The sequence below is a fragment of the Alternaria ethzedia genome (genome assembly GCF_023757985.1).
Source record: "Alternaria ethzedia strain BMP 0044 chromosome Unknown scaffold_1, whole genome shotgun sequence".
NCBI classification, from domain to species: Eukaryota; Fungi; Ascomycota; class Dothideomycetes; order Pleosporales; family Pleosporaceae; genus Alternaria; species Alternaria ethzedia.
Window position 1 is genome coordinate 1,723,349 of NW_026056194.1, and position 19,974 is coordinate 1,743,322.

The 19,974-nt window shown below is 54.3% G+C and overlaps 8 protein-coding genes across 8 annotated transcripts; 5 read left to right on the top strand and 3 right to left on the bottom strand.

Annotated features, from left to right (window-relative positions):
* Positions 1-92: 92 nt before the first annotated feature.
* On the bottom strand, positions 93-1,274 carry J4E87_000557 (uncharacterized protein; the record flags this gene model as incomplete). Its single annotated transcript, XM_049372213.1, has 1 exon — positions 93-1,274. One exon carries the CDS (start codon positions 1,272-1,274, stop codon positions 93-95), a length of 1,182 nt encoding a protein of 393 aa, XP_049238347.1.
* A 615-nt stretch (positions 1,275-1,889) lies between these two features.
* Positions 1,890-2,288, top strand: J4E87_000558 (uncharacterized protein; the record flags this gene model as incomplete). Its single annotated transcript, XM_049372214.1, has 1 exon — positions 1,890-2,288. The coding sequence occupies one exon, from the start codon at positions 1,890-1,892 to the stop codon at positions 2,286-2,288; it is 399 nt and encodes a 132-aa protein (XP_049238348.1).
* Positions 2,289-3,500: 1,212 nt separating this feature from the next.
* On the bottom strand, positions 3,501-4,363 carry J4E87_000559 (uncharacterized protein; the record flags this gene model as incomplete). Its single annotated transcript, XM_049372215.1, has 3 exons — positions 3,501-4,046; positions 4,095-4,205; positions 4,277-4,363. 3 exons carry the CDS (start codon positions 4,361-4,363, stop codon positions 3,501-3,503), a joined length of 744 nt encoding a protein of 247 aa, XP_049238349.1.
* Positions 4,364-5,196: 833 nt separating this feature from the next.
* J4E87_000560 (uncharacterized protein) lies at positions 5,197-9,097 on the bottom strand (the record flags this gene model as incomplete). Its single annotated transcript, XM_049372216.1, has 3 exons — positions 5,197-5,316; positions 5,368-6,230; positions 6,280-9,097. 3 exons carry the CDS (start codon positions 9,095-9,097, stop codon positions 5,197-5,199), a joined length of 3,801 nt encoding a protein of 1,266 aa, XP_049238350.1.
* A 358-nt stretch (positions 9,098-9,455) lies between these two features.
* On the top strand, positions 9,456-10,239 carry VMA11 (v-type proton ATPase 16 kDa proteolipid subunit 2; the record flags this gene model as incomplete). The annotated part of the gene is made up of 5 exons (XM_049372217.1): positions 9,456-9,503; positions 9,578-9,769; positions 9,819-10,016; positions 10,064-10,149; positions 10,197-10,239. 5 exons carry the CDS (start codon positions 9,456-9,458, stop codon positions 10,237-10,239), a joined length of 567 nt encoding a protein of 188 aa, XP_049238351.1.
* Positions 10,240-11,004: 765 nt separating this feature from the next.
* Positions 11,005-12,433, top strand: J4E87_000562 (uncharacterized protein; the record flags this gene model as incomplete). Its single annotated transcript, XM_049372218.1, has 5 exons — positions 11,005-11,284; positions 11,340-11,435; positions 11,491-11,615; positions 11,669-12,063; positions 12,112-12,433. The coding sequence occupies 5 exons, from the start codon at positions 11,005-11,007 to the stop codon at positions 12,431-12,433; spliced, it is 1,218 nt and encodes a 405-aa protein (XP_049238352.1).
* Positions 12,434-14,125: 1,692 nt separating this feature from the next.
* Positions 14,126-16,533, top strand: J4E87_000563 (uncharacterized protein; the record flags this gene model as incomplete). Its single annotated transcript, XM_049372219.1, has 2 exons — positions 14,126-16,141; positions 16,192-16,533. The coding sequence occupies 2 exons, from the start codon at positions 14,126-14,128 to the stop codon at positions 16,531-16,533; spliced, it is 2,358 nt and encodes a 785-aa protein (XP_049238353.1).
* A 664-nt stretch (positions 16,534-17,197) lies between these two features.
* Positions 17,198-19,435, top strand: J4E87_000564 (uncharacterized protein; the record flags this gene model as incomplete). Its single annotated transcript, XM_049372220.1, has 1 exon — positions 17,198-19,435. One exon carries the CDS (start codon positions 17,198-17,200, stop codon positions 19,433-19,435), a length of 2,238 nt encoding a protein of 745 aa, XP_049238354.1.
* Positions 19,436-19,974: the final 539 nt, after the last annotated feature.

The window sequence follows — 19,974 nt, forward strand, 5'->3', positions numbered from 1 at the left end:
TCCTTCTATAGTGTCCATACATTATACCCCCTCATAACCAAAATATAATAACACAAACCGAACAAGCTTTTCCTACCATTAATAAAACATACTCAAACGCCCAAACCCCTCTGAAGCCAACACACCGGCCCCTCCTTCACATTCTTCGTATACGACCCATCCAGCAACAACCCCCTCTCCTTATCCATCCAATCCACAATCTTCTCCGCGGACTTGAAATCCAAATCCCCCAATTTCGATTCTATCCCCGTAACACCAGCCTTATCGTACGCAACCTTGATGAACATCGAACAGTCCCTCAGCGTCATGGCTAGCCTAAGGTTATGATCAAACGCCTCCGCATTACTCTTAGGTCTGCAAAGCACACCCCGCGGATCAAGCGAACTCTGCAAATTGAGAAGGTGTTGTAGGAGCGCGAGACCGTCGCCGATGGTAAGGTAATCCACAAGAGCTTTTACAAGCGCGGAGATGACGACGGGGGATGGTCGAGTTTCTTTACCCGTATTGCTATCGAATTGCTGGGAAACTGTTGCTTGAGACCATGGTAGTAGGGACGAGGAGTTTCCATGCAGCAGCTGCAGAGGACAAATGTAGTTATCCCGTTTCTTGGGTACGGCAACGTGCATGGCGCAAGTGCGGCAGCGGATTGCTCCAGCGGGTGCGTTGGGGGATTGCGCGAGCCATTTCGGTTTTACTTCGAGGGTGATGGATGTACCGGGTGTGGGCGACATGTCTGGGAGGAGGATGCCCCAGCACTTTCGTCGCGACTGTGGGGTTGCGAAGGTGTGCTTTTCGACGCGCGTGTAGAGGTGGCTCATGACGTCTGGCAGGAGTAGTACGCCTTCGTGGTCCATGAGGTGCTTTGTGAGATCGCGAGCGGGCTGTTGGGGTTTGTTCCGTGGACCTGGGAGGAAGAGTGGCCGGATGGCATGCTCGAAGCCGTCCAGGATTTCTAGGGACGAAAGATGTTTCTGGCCGCCTCTGGGTACGCGGAGGACTCTTCCCATCAGGCTTCGATAAGGCACTGATGTTGCTACGCCAGTTTTTGTGTCCTTGGAAAGTACATCTACGAGCTGGAAACGTGTCGCGACAGTGCTGGTCTCGGGTCTGATCTTGAATATGACATTTGCAGCCCCTTTGTTCAGATAACCAAAAGTCACATGCGACCCAGCTGGTGTCGCATTCGTCGCCTGTACACAGCAGCGCGTCTGGCCATTTCCCTGCTCTTCCAAAAGGTGGTGCATTTCATCCTGGGTGAGTCGTATGGAAACCATCTTGGTCGGGCTCGTGGGCGTTTAAAACTGTCGTTGCCGGTCGGAGCATCCTACCCAGCCGCGCGCACACCCAGCCTGGCGACTATCGTGGGTGCATATGAGTGGTAGCGAGTCTTGATTTGCGTGGAAAACAGGATGGTCTCGTCACGCGCGTCCAATCGTGTGTCTGGGTCTCACGAGTAGGTGTTCTTGGTCGCCAACGTGTTCTGCGGTGGCCCTCTGGCACCCAAAGCTCGTGCGGTTGTGCGAAGCCCGAAAGATGACGTAAATGTACCGCACCACGGGGCGCGCAGGAAAACCCTACTGTTATGTTGCGGATGGGTCGAGGTACGGTGCGCAGACGGACGCGACATGGTTGCCTATGAATCTCGTCCAGGCTGACTTTTGTGGCGCTCAAGAGGCATGTTGGTTCCGTGGTTGCGGTGGATGCTCGCCTGTCTCACGTAATCTCGCGTCGGCCAATCATGAGCATAACGTGCATTTCTCGCGACTTGTGACGCTCTCTAGTTTGTGCCCGAACTACCATCTTTTCTCGCACGCCTGTCACGAGCTGTTCTCACCGCACTTTGAATCCCGGGATCTTTCCAGTCGTCGCAATCCGTACTACGCGCCACAATGCCGGCTCCCTCGCCCCTTCCAACCTACCTCTACAAGATCCTCCCTGCTGCCCCGCCATCCCCCCTCCCCGCGCGTCTCCCGCTCTCAGACCTCGACCGCAATGACGGCTACATCCACCTATCAACGTCGGAGCAAGTACCTGGCACTGCCGACAAGTTCTTCAGCGACGTCTCGGAGCTGTGGCTGCTGAAGATCAAGTACGACGTGCTAGTCGCGGGCACCGATGGCGACGGGCAGGTTCATGCGGATAAGAAGGGTGAGCTCAAGTGGGAAGAGGTCGGAAGAGGTTGCTTTGCGCATTTCTACGGTGCAGATCTGGGTAATGGAAACGTCGAGAGTGCGTACAAAGTTGAGAAGAAGGGCAGCTGGGCTGACAGCTTGAGCTTGGAGTGGTGAGCTAGGCTGGCATATATCGCGAAGGGCAAGACCTAAGATTACGCACCGCTCGAGAGCACGAAATAAACTCGTGAAATATTGATGAGTGCTCGGGAATACACTTTCTGGACCGCTCGCCATCTTAAGGGTTCCTTGGAACCAAAGTTGTCGAAACTCGTCATTCGACATCGACATCTCTGGAATTCACACACTTCATACAAGGGAAGAACCAAACACTCTAGAATCCACCTAGATGAAAACATGCAAATTAGATGATCTCCTGTCAACGCAGGCTCCAGGGTGTTCAGTAGTTTCCTAGGTTGTATGCTCAGCATGTTCAACCCTCTTCTTTTGTAAGTAGGGCGCACTTATCCACGCCAAAGAGCACGAATAGAAGAGCACCATACTATCCAGCATTGGGCATTCGCTGACACCTTTGATTCGTACGAGCGAAGGCAAGAGAAGACTCGCATCTATGATTCCAGCGAGGAGGTTGCACTACATTCTGAAGTGATGGGACAGACAACATCAATCCTCCGCTTCCTCGTCCGGGGCCGTAAGGACATCAAACTCAAAGCCATTGTGGAAGTGGTTAGTAGATTACCATCACTGTCTCTCGATTACCACAATGTAGATGGGCATTCAACCTGCAATCAGATAGAACTAGCAAACTTCACATGTCGCATGAAAATGAATGCGAAAATATGTGGATATCAGTTAGCGAGGCACTCAAGATCGTCCTGAAGTGGGGAAGTACCAAACTGGATGCCGATGCATTGGCGAGGATAGTGTACAGAGAAGACGATATTCTTATCGCCCGCGAGAACCAAGTCCAGGCAGTCTACAATCTATTGGATATAGTGGGAAGATGTGTACCAAACGATATTTTCTCGAAACCGAGCAAACTCTGGAACAGCTTGAACTCAGATGCTACTACCGAAAAGAATTCACATACCGCGTTGGTGGACGCACATGGGGCAGCAGATGTTTGAGAAGCTAAGGAGCGATCTCGAAGGACAGCTCTGATCAAATGTAGCGATATCAGATAACGTTGACCCTTCAGCCAATAGGGAAGATAGCTAGGTAATGATACCAATCTACATTTACAAGCAGACGTGCCTAGGTAGTCACCCAAGGAATATCGTTGCAACCAAAGTCTACTAGCCGTTCGTAGACGACACTTTCAAATTCAATAAGACGAAGTCAAAACATGTACAAATCATTTATTCCTCTCTATTTCCCAACACTCCCCCACTCCTCCTCACCATACACCCTCTTAACCTCATACAACCCAACCTCCTCCTTGAGCAAACCCCCCATAACCTTCTTCGCCCACTCCGTCTGCCCACTCTCCTCCAACTCCTTCCACGGCAGCACCTCCCCACTAAACTCATGCAACGCCAAATACCTCGGCGCCGTCTCCATCGCATCTCCAAACTGGAAGTCCTCCAGCGTAGATGCAGCGGCTAGTTTAAACCGGCGCGAGCGCACAAAGCCCGGTGCGCGGGAAAGAACCGGAAGGTGTTCTTCGCGGTACCACGCATCGAAGTCTGCATCTGAAGAAGCGTCTTTGGGTGGCTGAAGAGCGGCTGAGATGACGAACTTAGTCGGGGATGAAGTGGTTCCTTTGACGGCTTGGATTTCTTCGTAGAAACGGATGGCGAAGGCGGAGTTCTTGTAGACTGTGTTGATGAGTTCTTGGCTGGGAGGGTTCTTGCCGGCTATGTTCTGGAAGTCTTCGCTTTCTCTGTAGGCGAGGTCGGGGAATTCGTAGGTTACCTGTTGGGGTTAGGTAGGGGTATTTTGGTTATGAAGTAGGGGACGTACTAGCCATGGGAATTCGTTGCTGTAGACAGACGGTGAGGGTTGGGGTTGGATGGCTTGGTAGCGTACACCGGAGGGTACGCCGCCGAGGCTGATGACTTCTTGGATGTGTTCCTTTTCATTTCTTGTCAGCTTCTTCGTTCTTTTGTGACGGACTACTCATGAAAAAGGATCGAAGTACATACATTCTCGTACCAATCGCAGAACTTCTCGGCAGAGAGTTTGTCTGGATTCACGACGCGCGAAGCAACCCACAGTACACCCGGAGCCATGATTCTAACAACGGTGCTTTCAATTCAGAGAGTTGTTTGGCTGTGTGATCGATGAAGAAACAGTGGATTAATGCCGGTAGGAGAATAATAATGTTCCGGCAGTATAGTGACAAGGAACGACATCGGAGGTACTACTACACTGAGCTGAACCCCGTCATGTGATGGTTCGAGAAATAGGACCGACCGTGAAGCTAGCCATAGACTAAGGAACACGTTATCCGACTAGACCTCCCATGGTGTTAGTGACAACAAGTGGAGGTAAATACCCACTTCCAGCGTCGGTACCGGCGGTTAACCCTAGTCTCGGGTCGGGATGTGAGCAGGTGAAGCGAACTGGACGGCTCAGCCATAATGCCAAAACATGACTCTACATGACTGAGGTAGAGAGAAAACAAAGAAGAAAGAGAAGGTAATCAAACTCGCTAAATCGCATCTTCAGATTATGTCTTCAACAATCGCACTACCTGGTATGCCTCCAACACATTTTGAGCCTAGTTGCCTTTGGAAAACCCAACGAGATCAATCACCGTGCGAGTCTATTATGATACAAATGTATTCTCTCCTCTTGACCTCAGAGAAGGAGAGTAATAATCAACGTGATCAACCATCGCCACCGCCCGCGGCTCGGTCGAGGCACTTCCTGAGCTTTCCTTGACCACAATGTCGCATGCCTCCGCTGACAAGTAGGATGACATAGAGAACCGCAAAGCAGTCGTCAGCAGAAAAGATGGTGCATACGTGGCTGTGATTATGCGGTTGCCCACTGGTTTCGTGCTCGTAGGTTCGAGGGTAGAGGCTCGACATTAAGGTTTTGTTGCGGGCTACTATCGAGTCTAGCTCTTCTCGTATGAGCGCTGGACATCAAGCGACTGCTTTCCACCGTTTGCAGTTTGCCAGAAATCAAGACTGGCAATGACATCGGTGCCGAGTTCGTCTTCATAGGAGTACAGGATCTGGGTATTGTTAGCTTTCTGTAGGAATGTAATCTTACGTGATTGACTTACTTCTCGTGTCGACGTGTGTAACCATCTAATGTTCTTGGCTGTAATGATGTGCACCAGACCTCCGCTCTCCATGTGGCGTATTTCGATGAAGCTAGGCTCAAAGGCAAGGATGTAGGGGTTAAAGATGGCGAAAGCTTGCGGCGTGCCTTCCCATGTGATCTTCCAGTCGGGCCTTGCCCGCCAGCCGTTACGGTTGACGAAGAAGGAGTAGTCTGTATAGCATAGGAGGAACTCGCTTGCCATACGCTCGATATGGATTGGCTTGATGTTCTCCTTCCGTACGACGAAGTCAAGCGACGTATCTGCCTGGTCGAGCAGCGATTGCGTTTCAAGCGTCTCCAGACTGACAACTTCGAAACCGCGCGCACAGCCGACACATAGCTTGGATCGCAGGAAATGTATCGATGTCGATTCGGTGGGAATGTAGAACTCCTTGTAGGGCTTGAGCTGGTCTGCTCCGCTCGTGGAGAGCATCATCTTCGCGAAGCCTGACTTCTTGTTCTTGTTGCCCATCTGCTCCTTTGGCTCGTACACCTTGATAGTGGTCGAGAGCGCAGATGTCTTGACTGCAGCCACCAGTTGCTGCCCTAAGCAGATCCCGGCCTTGAAGAAGTTGGCGTGGCAAATCTTGCGTGGTCTCTTGACCATGGACTGGGTCTCGTCGGATTCCAGAGCCTCTGTCGAGTATGAATACAACGTCTTGTCGGCCAACACAAGCACGATTGCGTGTTGTTCGAGGACTTCGATCTGAGTTACACCCTTGCAATCCAGGACACGACGAGGACGCATGGAGGCGTCCTTTGGCTTCCGCTCCACGACATAAACACCAGCATCTGTACCAAGAGCCAGTTTGCGACCACCGTCTGTCAAAAGTTAGTATCGAGATTACTAGTAAAATGATGAGATACATACCCAGCGGAACAGCGCATGTGACTCTGATGGTCGGAGAGAAAAAGCCTTCGTTGACGATTGTCTTGGTGAAGATGTTACTTCGCTCCCTCAGACTTCGCTGCTGTGTGTCGATATGTTCCATCCATTTCTGCTGAGATATGGGGGTGCTGGCAAATAGTGTCAACTCGTAACCGCCCTTTCCAAGATGCTTGAAGGTGATAGGGTATCCTTGTTGCTTGGGGTCGTTGTTCTTTGGAGTAGCAGCGGCAATGGCCTTGCCAGCGATCAAGTTGGCTGATGGCCTCTTGGAGATGCCCAACTTCGGATTGACCTCCTCCATCTGCGTAATGACCAAAAGCTCCAGAGGTATCGGCTTCTTGTAGACTTTCTGCTCCTCGCGCTTGTTGACCGTCTTCGCCCGGACCAACAAAACTGCATGATCAAACAAGTAACAAGTAATGTCACCAGTGGTCTCAGTTGGAGTCTTCTTCAAGGTACCCTTGAAAACCAATTGCCGGTTCTCGTCGGTCAGCTTCAGATCCACAAACTCTCCAGGCCTAAACTTAAGGTCCTTGTTGAGCTGCATCAAATTGAAATGGTTCTCTGCCTTTCCAGACTCCACGTTGACCTTTGACAGAGTCTCCTTGATAATCTTGATGACCTTGGGAATGTCTTCCTTATCGGGGTTGTCATCGGCTGTGTACTTTGCGATGTTCTCCAAAAGCAGAGGGTACCTGGCCAATCTTGTCGTTGGTTTGGTAAGATAACCATTGAGCTCGAGCTTTCGCGATTCCTTCATTCTCTCTACCTCATCGACAAACTTGGCGAATCCGGTATTTGTGCGTTTCTCATGCTCAAACTCGTACTTACCGAAGAGCTGGTTCGCACCGTACTTTATGAAGGGCGCAAAATGTGGCACATACTCGAGGAAGATGTCTCCGACATTTCGAACCACGGGTTCCTTTTGCTGGCGCCTCGTGAGCTGTTCGGCCATGCGCGAGTTGACCATGTAGACTTCCTGACAGTTTGAGAAAACGGTGCGGACAAACTTCTCTCGGCGGTGCTCAGGGATGGGTGAAGTCGCAGGGTTGCGAAGAGGCTTCATCCAGAAGTCTCGGAGATACTCCAGATCCTTTACGAAATCGCGTTCAGTGTACATGAGCTCAGAGATGACCTCTTGTCGCTTCTGTTCCTTCTCAGACACACTCTCAGAAACCTCCTTGGGCACAGTGTTGATCCAGAGTTTCTGCTCTTCATTGTCCTTGTCTTCATGCAAACTCGCCCTGGACTCCTCACGTTTAAGACCTGGCTGAATGCGCATGTTCAGACGAGCCTGCTGCTCAAGGCGGCGGGGGCAAGCAATGGAATAGCACAGGCGGTCGCGGGTGCACGTGGGAGAGTAACATTCGGTGAGAAGCGTGAAGACACCGTTGATCTCGGACTTGTCCTCTACCATGGTCTCGCGGAATTGGTAGATCTCGTTGGTCGAATCTCGCAACCGGTGGGCGTAAGTCACATCGTGGAAGAACTTTTGGGCGTCCAAAGAGCGGCCGAGAAGCAGCGCTAGATTACGATCCGTCGTCTTGATGATGAACGAAATGAGGTCAACCGCATCTGCGCCGGTGAAGGCACTCTTGTACACCAGACCGTCCTTCTCTTTCTCTGTCAGGCCAACTCGATCCTGGAAGGTTTCGGCAACTCGTGATAGCAAGGCGGGGTACACGAGCGGTGCGCGTCGCTGGGCAGCAGGGACCTGTTGCCCTTGTGAAAGCGAGGTCATGGACTGGTTAGAGGTTCTGTTGTTGCTGGCGTTGCTACCCATAGTCTGAGTCGAATCAGGACGCGATGTCATCGAAGACATTGTGTTGGTCCGTTCGGACGGAGGCACAACGGTCGATGCCATGGACATGGTGCGGGACTGGGTCGGCACGCTGCCTTGGCTAATGCTCCTGGGATTTGGCGGGAGTCCAGCGTTCATATGTTGGGGCTGGCCGGGCGCTCCAGGTGCCATTTCCGATCCGCCAGACTCTCGTCTTCGGTTTGGTATGATCCTGCCGCTCATTGTCTGAGTGTGCTCGGGGTCTCTGGTGTAAGAGGTCATAGACATTGTCTGTTCGTCGGGTCGTTCTGGAACAACACGCCCCTGGGCCGTAGTCCGTGCCATGTGGTTCATATATGGTTGTTGGCGGAAGGTGTTTGCTTGCGAGGGGTGAGAAGGTCCTCCGGGGGTGAATTGCGGGCGCGGGTTCAGAGCTAGTGACTGCGAGCGGTACGGGTCAGCGTTCATTGCAGGCCCCGGTGGGCCGGGAAAGCGGTTGGGTATGGGCTTGGTGAAGGGGGGCTGCCCTGGAGGGGAGGTTCGCGGGTCAAAGCGCTGGGGCTGTCCGTATGGCTGACGCTCCGGGCGAAGCGGCTGGGGGAGGTACTGGGGCTGCGGCTGGCGTTGAGGCTGCGGCGGGCCCTGGTGGTATCGTGGGTCTTGGCCGTAGCCGTTCGGCATGGGGCGATTGTAGGCGTTTTGGGGGTCCATGGGCCGCTGCTCGCCGGGATTGCTGCCCGGGCGCGCGTCGTATTGGGGATGAGGGCGACGATCATAGCCATTGACCGGCTGGCGCATGGGCGGGGCGCGCTGCATCATGTCGGCAGTCTGGCTGGACATGGTGGCAGCTCTGTCGGGCATGCGCATGTGAGACTGCGAGGTCATGGTCTGCGAGCGGCCGGCCATTTGGGGGCTGGCGCCGAAGATGTTGGTGAAGGCGGTTTCCCGTGCGCCCGAGGGCTGGCCATGGTTGGGGCCGCGCGCATACTCTGGACGTTGGTGGTTCCCGTAGTCGGCCATGTCTCTGCGCAGTCTTGCCTGGTCGGGGTGCAGTGCCGCGGGGTGTGGCCGAGGGGAGGAGGGCGACTGGGGCAGGAAGGGTTGAAGCCGCCCAGCGAGGACCCAGGGCCGTCCTGGATGAAGATACGTGAAGATGCGAGGTGGTGTAGGTGCGAAATGGGCGGGTAGGGTGTAGTCGTATCCACGATCGTGTGTATTAGAAGCGCTGGGGCGTGCTGCCCCCCGAAGCAGCCTAGTGCCATTCTCCTACGAACGCCCAGCGCAACGACTATCAATCATCCAACGCCTCACCCATCACGCGTCGACTCCCTCGCTACTACACCACCCGCCCGACCTGCGCACCCCCCGAGCAGGCATCATGTCGTCAAATGAGCTCGCGCCGAGCTTCGCGCCGTTCTTTGGCATGGTGAGTGCCACGCCGTGTTGATGACTTCATAGCTAACCTACGACGCAGAGCGGAATCGCGTTTGCTGTGAGTAGCACCTCTCCCACGTAGCTGTCGAACTAATATACGAACCGCGCCCAGATGATCTTTGGATGTACGAGACCCGACCCAACCGCTTGGACGTGCAGGAGCTAACGGCAGCAGGCGCTGGAGCTGCCTATGGCACAGCCAAAGCAGGCATCGGCATCGCTGGTATCGGAACATACAGGCCAGACCTGATTATGAAGGTGAGGAGCTGTCTATGGCGTCTGTGGGCGCTCCGGCTAACTAGGGCAGTCGCTCATCCCCATCGTCATGTCCGGTATCTTGGCCGTCTACGCCCTCGTCATATCCGTCCTCATCGCTAGCGACATCAAGCCGCCGCCGGACAATACATACTCGCTGTATGCTGGATTCATGCACATGGCTGCCGGTCTGTCAGTCGGGTTATCTGGCCTGGCTGCGGGCTACGCGATTGGAATCGTGGGAGACGCCGTACGTAGCGTTGGTTCTATAATGGCGGCACACACTGACATATGTAGGGTGTACGCTCTTTCATGCGCCAGTCCAGGATTTTCGTCGGCATGGTCCTCATCCTCATTTTCGCCGAAGTTCTGGGTCTTTACGGGTACGTTCAACGGAATGATGCGACTAGCCAACAGCTAACATGTCCAGACTCATTGTCGCCCTCATCCTCAACACCCGAGCAAGTGGCTGAGCTGCAAATCACGCAATACTTGTCTCTTCTAAACGTCAACACTTAACTCCTACGTTAAAGACGAACTTGGTGGTGGGCAATTGTACGACTACATGGTGTAGATATAGTTGACGAGCATGCAATACTTGGAGTTACCGTTTCGGAGTTTGGGCATATCTAGTACAGTCGAATAGCATGTTATATCCTCGTATGGCAATTCGTATCGAAATGAGATGAACAGGCAGAATGGCAGAACATCGGCGGATAGCGTGCCATTACGTCTTGTGCGGCCGAGCACGGGAAGTCTGTTTAAGCAGTAGCTAACAGGGAACCTAAAAGGCACTATGTTTGCTCACATCGGAAAGTTAAAAACACATCAGGTTCGTACTCGACAAGTGGAGCGGCGTGCCGTCTCATCAGGCTTAAGTCGGCTTTGTTGCAAGCCCAGTCCCCACGCCCTGCGTCATTGAGTGAGTGATCAAAAGCCCCCGCCATGCATGCACCTGGTCGCGCCCGCTTTATAGTCCAACGTGCCCCTTGGCCGCGGTCGTCGAGTGCTACACGCCCGGCCGACCCGCCTAACCTCAGGCTGCCCTTCACGATACGTTTGCTTACTACGCACATACAAGCCCGACGATTGACCCCGCCGCTGCCCGTGCCTGCTGCCATGAGTTGCTTCCGTTACTGATTCCGGATAAGACAGCACCTGAGCAACCCACCCGACCCCTCGATCGCGCCTACCACTCGCACCCCTACCCCGTTGTCGCAGGCGCATAACCGGCCACCATGGCGACTACCTTCAAGAACATGCTGCACCCCATGCAACACCACCGGGACAAGAAGGAGGCCTCTTCACCGTCGCATTCTGGCCCGCTACACGACCGCACTGATTCGGCCATGGACCGGCCGCGCGAGGAAGAGAAGCAGCACCTGGCGCAATGGGAGGCGCAAAAGCACACGCTCAGCCACGACGAGATTGACATTGACCCGGAGAAGAAGCCCGTCGGCCACTCGTCCAAGGTCCTGCGCGAGGAAGACTTTGAGCTGATCAAGACCCTCGGCACCGGTGCGCATACTCGTCCACGCCGCTAGACGAGGACAGGACGCTGACTCTACGTCAGGTACATTTGCGCGCGTGTGGCTGGTGCGATTGAAGGACGCAAAGGCGGGCGACGAGAACAAAGTCTTCGCATTGAAGATTCTGCGCAAAGTCGACGGTACGTCTGCGCCCTCGACATGCGCCCTTTGCATCTACTGACGCCCGTCGCCCAGTCATCCGGCTCAAGCAAGTCGAGCACGTCCGGAACGAGCGCAATGTTCTGGCTAAAGTGGCTGGCCACCCGTTCATAACAACCATGGTTGCCAGCTTCCAATCCCTGGATTCCCTCTACATGGTGGTACGTAGCGGCACCTATCGCGAGCACTCGTCAATGGCTGACATGTTAGACAGCTCGACTACTGCCCCGGCGGCGAGGTCTTCAGCTACCTGCGGAGAGCACGGCGCTTCAACGAGCCCACCTCACAGTTCTATGCTGCCGAGATTGTCCTTATACTAGAGTTCCTCCACGAGAGGGAAGGCGTCGCATATCGCGACCTGAAACCTGAAAACATACTCATAGACGCCGAGGGCCACCTCAAGCTGGTGGACTTTGGGTTTGCCAAGAAGGTAGAGAATAGAGAGACCTACACACTCTGTGGCACGCCCGAGTATCTGGCACCCGAGGTCATCCGGAACACAGGCCACGGCACAGCAGTCGATTGGTGGGCGTTTGGTATCCTGGTGTACGAGTTCCTCGTGGGACAACCACCGTTCTGGGACCAGAACCCAATGAAGATTTACGAGCAGTACGCAGTATTCATGACATTCGAAAGAGGAGAGCTAACATCCCTTAGAATCGTAGAAGGACGGGTGCGCTTCCCTTCTGCCATGTCCCCCACTGCACGCGACCTCATCTCCGGCCTCTGCACCGTCGACACATCCAAGCGACTGGGTAACGTCGCAGGCGGCGCTCAACGTGTGAAACAACACGAGTGGTTTAAGAACATTGACTGGCAGAAGCTGTACAACCGCGAAGTCCAGGGACCCATCGTACCACATCTAAGAGGGCCTGCTGACACACGCAACTTTGATGAATACGAACCCGAGTCGGAGAAGAGAGACCCATATACCAAGGAATTGAGCGACAAGTGGGAAGAGAGCTTCAAAGACTTTTAGGTCTAAGTCTTTGGGCTTCACAAGGGGAAGCCCGAGAACGGGTCGTCGCCTTGGATATGATGTGTCGAGCCTGAGGATCGAGATTCGGACAGAGGGCCAGAGGGGTGGCGTTGAATATGCAACCCGGGCCCCTCACGAAGCATTGTAAATGGAAGGCGAAGTGGGCTTTGTGCTTGGTGGGGTATTTTGTTGCTATGACGAGTTTCCCCGTTGCCCGTACGCTATACGTGCCGAAAGCGATACCGGTACGCTTTGGTATGAAGCGCATACCAGCTCTATGAAATGTGAACGTATCTTATGTATGAGGTCCAAGCCGTTGATGCTCACTACCATCGAATTGATCCGCATTGGTTTTCGTGCTCATAGCTTTACTTCTCCTCGTCCTTCATTCAAGGAGGCCTTATACAAGGAAAAAGATTGAGCAGGTCTGCAGCCTACATCAATGTGGGAACACGTAAAATGGGTGACACAACACCAACGTAGGCTCCACGATGTTTGATTTCCTCCTTGAACGAGGCGATCGAAGTGTGAACGCAGCCATATACATGTTCAAAAGATGGCGAAAAGAATGGCAAAAACATACAACAGCCCGGATTCGCTTCTGGTCACCCACGAAACTACTAATGAGCCGATATCTTGCTTATCTAGGGCTGAGCGGACGGGAAGCCGAGCTCTCAAGATTCTGTGGTCGTATGTGGAAGAATGGGACCAAATTGTGATATATGACGCCGTGGTGAATGGGTTGGCGACAGTAGGCTGACGTAGCGACGGAACACAACTGTGACAAAATTCCTTACGAGAAACTTTGATGGTATTTGACCGCCGCAACAAGTCGAGTAGGTTCTTCAAATTCTGAAGAAGTGTCAGGCGCTTCTCGTGATAAGCGTTGCAGTTGGCGACTACTTATGTATGGTAGCGACGTATTAGGAAGTGCGGTTGCACATGTCAGCCAATGGGCTATGGTGGTGCCATCATCAGCCACACCACATCTGGCATAGGCCGTACCGTACATCAGGTTATCGCAACGAGGTGCATACATGTGGCGAAGGCTGCATCGCGAGATCCGGAGGAATCGACGATGGGTGTGCGGGTGACAGGAGCTACGTACAGGCGGCCCAGAGCGGATAGGAGGTGAGGTGGAGATGAGTTGGCGATGGAACACGCTGGGGTAGCCCGTGAAGCAGAATTCAGGCGCTCAGCTGTGATGCGCTCTGTTGCTGTCATTGGGTTCAAACACGTCTTGGACACCCCAGGGCCTTGATGGCATGATAAATACGTAGGCAGACTGGGCACACACCCCAGTGGCAAGCCTGGAAGTTGGGCGGCATAAGTGAGAGGGGGCATGGGGAATGCGCTCCTCTTTCCAAGGCCCAAGCGCGCTTTGAGATTAACATGGTAATACTTGCTTGCAAGAAGCACAACACGACGCATTTCCTTTTCGTGTCTTGTAGTAATCGATCCATGCCCCTTTCCTTCTTGTTCTTGTTCTAATCGTAGTTGTCTATTCTTTCCGCTGTACCCGCCGTATCACGACCCTCTTGGATTACCGGCGAGTGATGGACAGGCAGGCCAAGCGCATCCCATAGCTTCGTTAGCAGCCAGGCCGCCATTTATTTACCCAACGCCCGCACCACGACGGCCTCGCAGCGCATCTCCAAACTGCATGCTGGGCGCCTCCGGCTGGTTGCTGGCATGAGCAGTATCAAGACGCGGCTGCAGAATGCGCGGTCCAAGTTGTTGAGACGCAGCAGCGCGACGTCGAGCAGTGCACGCTCACTCACTTCCTCGCATGGCAGCGAGAGGCATGCGCGCCCGCCGCCGACCAGCTCCCTCCGCAAGAGCGTCTCGCTGCAGCAGCTGCCCGAGGTGTCTGGCGCGGAGACTCCCGACGACAAGACAGCTGATCCGCGCATGGTCAGGTCGGATGTGCTTGGAGTGGCCGCCGACAGTCAGGCCGACGGCAACGGCAGCACTGGCAGCCTGAACACCTCGCGAGATCGACACTCGACCTGCACGAGCATCGCGAGCACCGCAAGCCACCACCACAACAACGACCAGCGCCCACCCTCTGCCGACGTGCCTGTCGTCCTGCCAGAGGTGACTCTTGAGGCACCTACGCCTCTCCACCCCGTAGTGCAGCAGCCTGCCGAGCTCAACCGCGCCGAGCCATCGTCGCTTTCTTCCGCCCCGAGCGACCACACCACCACTGAGCCTGTCCCCGCCAGCAGCAACGATACCTCGCACGCCCCATCGCCCGCCCTCGTCCGCCGCCAGTCCGTCGTCAACAAGACCGATGCCCAGATAATCAAGAAGCTGCTCGTCCCTGACATTCCCCAGGCTGCCATCCAGACCGGCCCGCCCACCGTCGCCGACTACTTTGGCGGAGCACCCGCCCACTTCAGCGCTGGCATGCTGCACCGCAAGATCTGGGTCAAGCGGCCCAGCGCCTCGGCCACACTGGTGCAGATCCGCGAGGATGACCTGGTCGACGACGTCCGCGAGATGATTCTCAAAAAGTACGCCAATTCACTGGGAAGGAGCTTCGACTCGCCCGACGTCACGCTGCGCATCGTCCCGCGCGACAACCAGCGGGGAGGAGACCGCACGCTGGGCCCCGAGGAGGACATGTGCCGCACCCTAGATGCCTACTTCCCCGGCGGCCAGAACGTGACCGAGGCCCTTATCATCGACGTGCCCCAACGGAGGACCCCCAAGCCCTCGCCTCGCGTGCCCTTTTACTACCACCACGAAGATGGCGTCCACCCACAGACCGAGTACTTCCCGCCCATGCCCGTCGTCGCTCCTTCTCCCGCTGCCTCGGGCCAGCCGCATGAGGCCCGCATGCCTCTGCCTCATGCGCCCCACTCAATAGCCGTGCTCAACACCGGACAACTGCCTGCACTGCCGTCCCCGGGCGGTACCAGACGAGGGCCGCTGCATGCTCACCGACCAAAATACCCTAGAACGCACACAGCCTCACCGACCACCCTTGGCGGCGGCATTCCTTCCTCTGCCACGTCTGTTCGCCCTCCAAACCGGCCGCGCCATGACTCTTCCGCCTCCGAAGCAAAGAACTCTGCCGCCTCAAACAACGCGATACCCACGCCGCCCGCTTCGGCCGATCCCATCTCTCACTCACAAACCCTCCATGAGTCGACTCCGCCCACCCCACGCATATCATCGCCACAACCGAACAATAAGAAGAAGCGGAGACCAAAGCCGCCGGTGGAAGCACCGAGTTTGCCAGCCGGTCTCTTGGATGGCTCAGTGCCGCCCATCAATGTGTTGATTGTAGAAGACAACATCATTAACTTGCGAGTTTTGGGTGCTTTCATGCAGCGTCTGAAGGTCAGATGGCAGCGTGCAATGAACGGAAAAGAGGCGGTCACCAAGTGGAAGGCAGGCGGGTTCCATCTGGTACTCATGGACATTCAGCTGCCAGTCATGAACGGTTTGGAGGCAACCAAGGAGATTCGACGGTTGGAGCGTGTCAACAGTATTGGCGTATTCAGCAGTGGCAGTAGTGAGGCCCCCAACAATAGACTTGGAGGAGAGGGCAACGGCAAAGACGAGCTGAGCGAGGATGACCGCCTTGGTGACAAGGGCATGTTCAAGAGTCCCGTCATTATCGTCGCGCTCACAGCCAGTTCGCTGCAGAGCGACAGACACGAGGCTCTGGCGGCTGGTTGCAACGACTTTCTGACCAAGGTAAGAATTCACGTCCTGTATTAGCAGACTCATTCTAACACATGTCACAGCCTGTCAACTTTGTCTGGCTTGAACGCAAGGTCAAGGAGTGGGGTTGCATGCAAGCACTCATTGACTTCGACGGTTGGCGCAAGTGGAAAGACTTTGCCGACAAGTCCGAGAACAACGACAGCACATCCAAACTCACCGTTGGCTACTCGAGCATGGCCCCGAACAAGAAATCGAGTAGCACACTGAGCCCCACTACCGCGTCCTCTGAGGCCAATGGCATAAAGAAAGACGGAGACTCAGAGAGAAAGAGTAAACGCAAGAGCCTCGGTGTCATACCACAACCCATACTACAAGAGGAAGCAGAGACGCCGCCAGCTGAGGTTGACAGTGGCGACAACTGAGCTTCGTCGTCGTTCCTCAATCTCCTCAACCACCCACCTATCAATCACCAAAATTCACTTGGCTGTAAATTGTCCCAACATCACATCCTCAGGCCTTTCCAACGCTTTCCAAGGACCCTATTTCTTTTTTATCCGATTGCCTAGCACCCTTGTCTTGTTGTCTCCAGCGTTTAGTCCCATTACCCAGTTTCTGCCCGTCTGCCGGTCACTTGGGCAACTTCTTCGTGCAATCTGCTTCTGGGTTTAGAAGGGAGATTGGACTCTCACTTTACATGTACACGATTTAGACGCTCAATTGGAAGAGCGTTCATTTGATATCGCATTGGGAGGTGCTAAGAGGCCTCTGTAACATCACAGAGTACCTGTTGATTTTAATTTTAATTCTGCGGAATCGTTTGCGGTCCTCTCTAAACTGTCGCTGCCGTGATATTGTTACTGGTCCTGATCTGAGTAAAACGCTTGATTTGACGAACTACGTCATCCTTCGAGCGCATGATGGCTCCTGACATGTCGTGATTCAGGAAGTCTCGCCCACGCGTTAGGTTGTTGCCGTGGAAACGCCTCGCTTAGACTTTCCGTCGTGGAGACCCCTCCAAACCCTGGCACCTCCATCGAGCCTCAACGAATCGACAACCGACTACACCACTCGCTCAGGCCCTCGAAGATGCCCGCAAAAGTCGTATACGGAAAGAAGAGGAATGGAGGGCGGACTGCATTCACGACGTTCTTGTCACCAGAGAAAGGAGTTGCGCACAGAGAAGATGAGGAGGAAAATGCGGCTAGCGGCCCGACACGTGACCTACGGCGACAAACAGAACCAGAAAGAGACGATGTGTCAGTGCTGGAGCAAGGATTGAGCAAACTACGAATAGAGAAAACATCACCTGTGGAAGATGAGGGTACGTTGAGGAAACGATCGCGGTCACGCAAAATCAAGCCTGGGCGCAACGAGGATACCACAAAGGAGAATGTCGTCCCATTCGAAGATGCACTGGACGAGAGTATGCAGGCTCTATCCACCAAGGGCCCCAAGGAGGATGAAGTTAGTATGCTCAAAGAGCCACGTCGACCGCGAAAGGTGCTGAGCGACCGCAACATCAACGCCTTACACAACGCCTCACACAACGTTGACGAATTGGCTCGATCGATCCCGAAACCGAAGAAAGAGAAGAAACGCGTGGTTCCTACTATCGTCGTCCAGGATGTAGTTGCTACACCTGCAAAGTCTACAGTGCCCATGGGTTCAGCTCATTCCAAACCAGCCTCGGCGCAACCAGCAGCATGCCTTCCTACGCCCGAGCCAACACCTGAACCTGAAGACATATACACCGCCTATGCTTCGCCGCTATTGGCGCTCAGCGATAGAAAGAAGCTTGTAGGGTTCCAGGAGTGGTCAGACGAGCTGGAGCCGCACTTCCAAGTTACCAAGATTGCAGAGGCCTCGTTCTCAGAGGTATACCGGTTATCTGCGATATCACCTGCGAATGGTCTTAAGGAGGAGTCGGTGCTCAAACTCGTAGCGCTCAAGACACCACCAGCTGTCCCCTTACCAAGCCAGCTACACACTCGTGCGGTTCGAGATCGCGAAGCGCAGTTAGAAAAGGAGATGGAGCAGCGTGAACAAGACGACGCGTACAAGTCACAGGTTGATGATGTTGCTTCTGAGGTTAAGCTCCTTCAGAATCTCACCCACATACCTGGATTTACCGTCTTCCGCGACCTCACGATTGTGCAGGGTAGACCTTCAGCGTCTTTCAACGATGCGTGGAAGGAATGGAACAAGGCGCGGCCACGCGGAAAGAAGAGTGAATTCCCAGATCCCAGCAAGAAGACCAGTTACGACGAGTACCAGCTCTGGGCTGTAGTAGAAATGCAAGACGCTGGTACGGATGTTGAGAAGATTATGGAGACAGGTGGCATGTCGTCGATATGGGAAGCTTGGGACGTGTTCTGGGGGGTAGCAATCAGCGTAGGAAAGGCAGAAGAGGCGTGCCAGTTCGAGCATCGTGACTTGCATCTCGGCAACATCTGCGTTCGGTCTTCACGCTCAGGTGGGGACGTGCTGCAGCCCTCGATCAAAGACCCTTTGCGACGCAAACTCCGCTTTACCGGCCTCGATACGACTGTCATCGACTACACCTTGTCGCGCGCAGACATCCTCGCCTCATTATCCCGGTCCCGCAGGACGTCTGTCATGTCTCACGTTTCCAGCTCCACAGCCGCATCTGCGAGTGAGGAGATGGTCGACGTCGCTTATCTGGATCTTAACAAAGACCCCGCGCTCTTCGAAGGCGACGCAAGTGAAGAGTACCAATATGAGATCTACCGCTATATGCGCGGCGCAGCACTCTTCGACAACCCATTGCAATACGAGCCGTTGGATATACCGCAAGAGGAACCTGTGGAAGAGGAAGAGCCAGAGCAAGCCCCAGTCACACCTCGCCGCTCGCCTAGAAAGAACACGCACATTCGCTTCGACTCAGGCGACGACGAACCACAAATGCCTCGGCGATCGCCCAGGAAACACGGCGAGGAAACGGTACTCGATGTTGCACCGATACCGACGGAAGAGAATTCTGACGAAGACGTCTGGCGCGGTTTCCACCCCAAGACGAATCTTGTTTGGATGCACTTCCTACTGCATAAACTCCTCAACCACCTCGCTGCTGTCTCTTCCGCACCACATCACGTCTCTTCTCGTCCTGTCCTTTCTAAACACGGCGAGGTGGATAAGAAGAAAGTGGAGAAGAAGGCTATGAGGCTGTACAAGGTCTTGCAGAATGTCAGTGAACTACTGTGTCCTGTCGCGCTGGGCAGAGAGGAGAGTCTGGGTAGCGTAAAGGAGTTGGTTGTGCTTGCTTTGGAGGAGCGGTGGGTTAGGGTTGAGGATGTGGCAGGCTGAAGATTTTGATTTGTAGCATTGTAGGGAGTTTGGGTGCTTGATTGAAGGGGGGCTTGCATTGGGCGGAGTTTGAAGGCGTAGCATTGATATGAATCACGAATACGATCAGTCGCATACCTCGTATATGTCGAAGTGAAGACTAACGGAGGCCATAAGCCCCGCGAATCCGACTAAGAATAGTAGTGATTGGTAAGGAAGAAAGCCACCGTTGAGTGCGCATGCAGAAGCAACGGTCATGGAAGCCAAGTCGGCTAGCGCAATCTACCAGTAAGCAACTACATGTCATCTTTCACGCAACCACTCATCATGGAGCCCACCTACACACTGTGAGCGTTCGCGCGCCATGCGCGTGCGCGTGCGAAAAAGTCTTGCCCCAAGAACCAAACAGCATCGAGTATTCGCCTCCAAAACACTAGAGACGGAAGCCTCGCCAGCCGAAACGGAAAACAGATGATTAACGAAGAAACGACCGGGAAGACGGCAACCCGACAACCAAAGCCGAACGACGCCACACCCCCAAAGCCACTAGCCCCCCATCA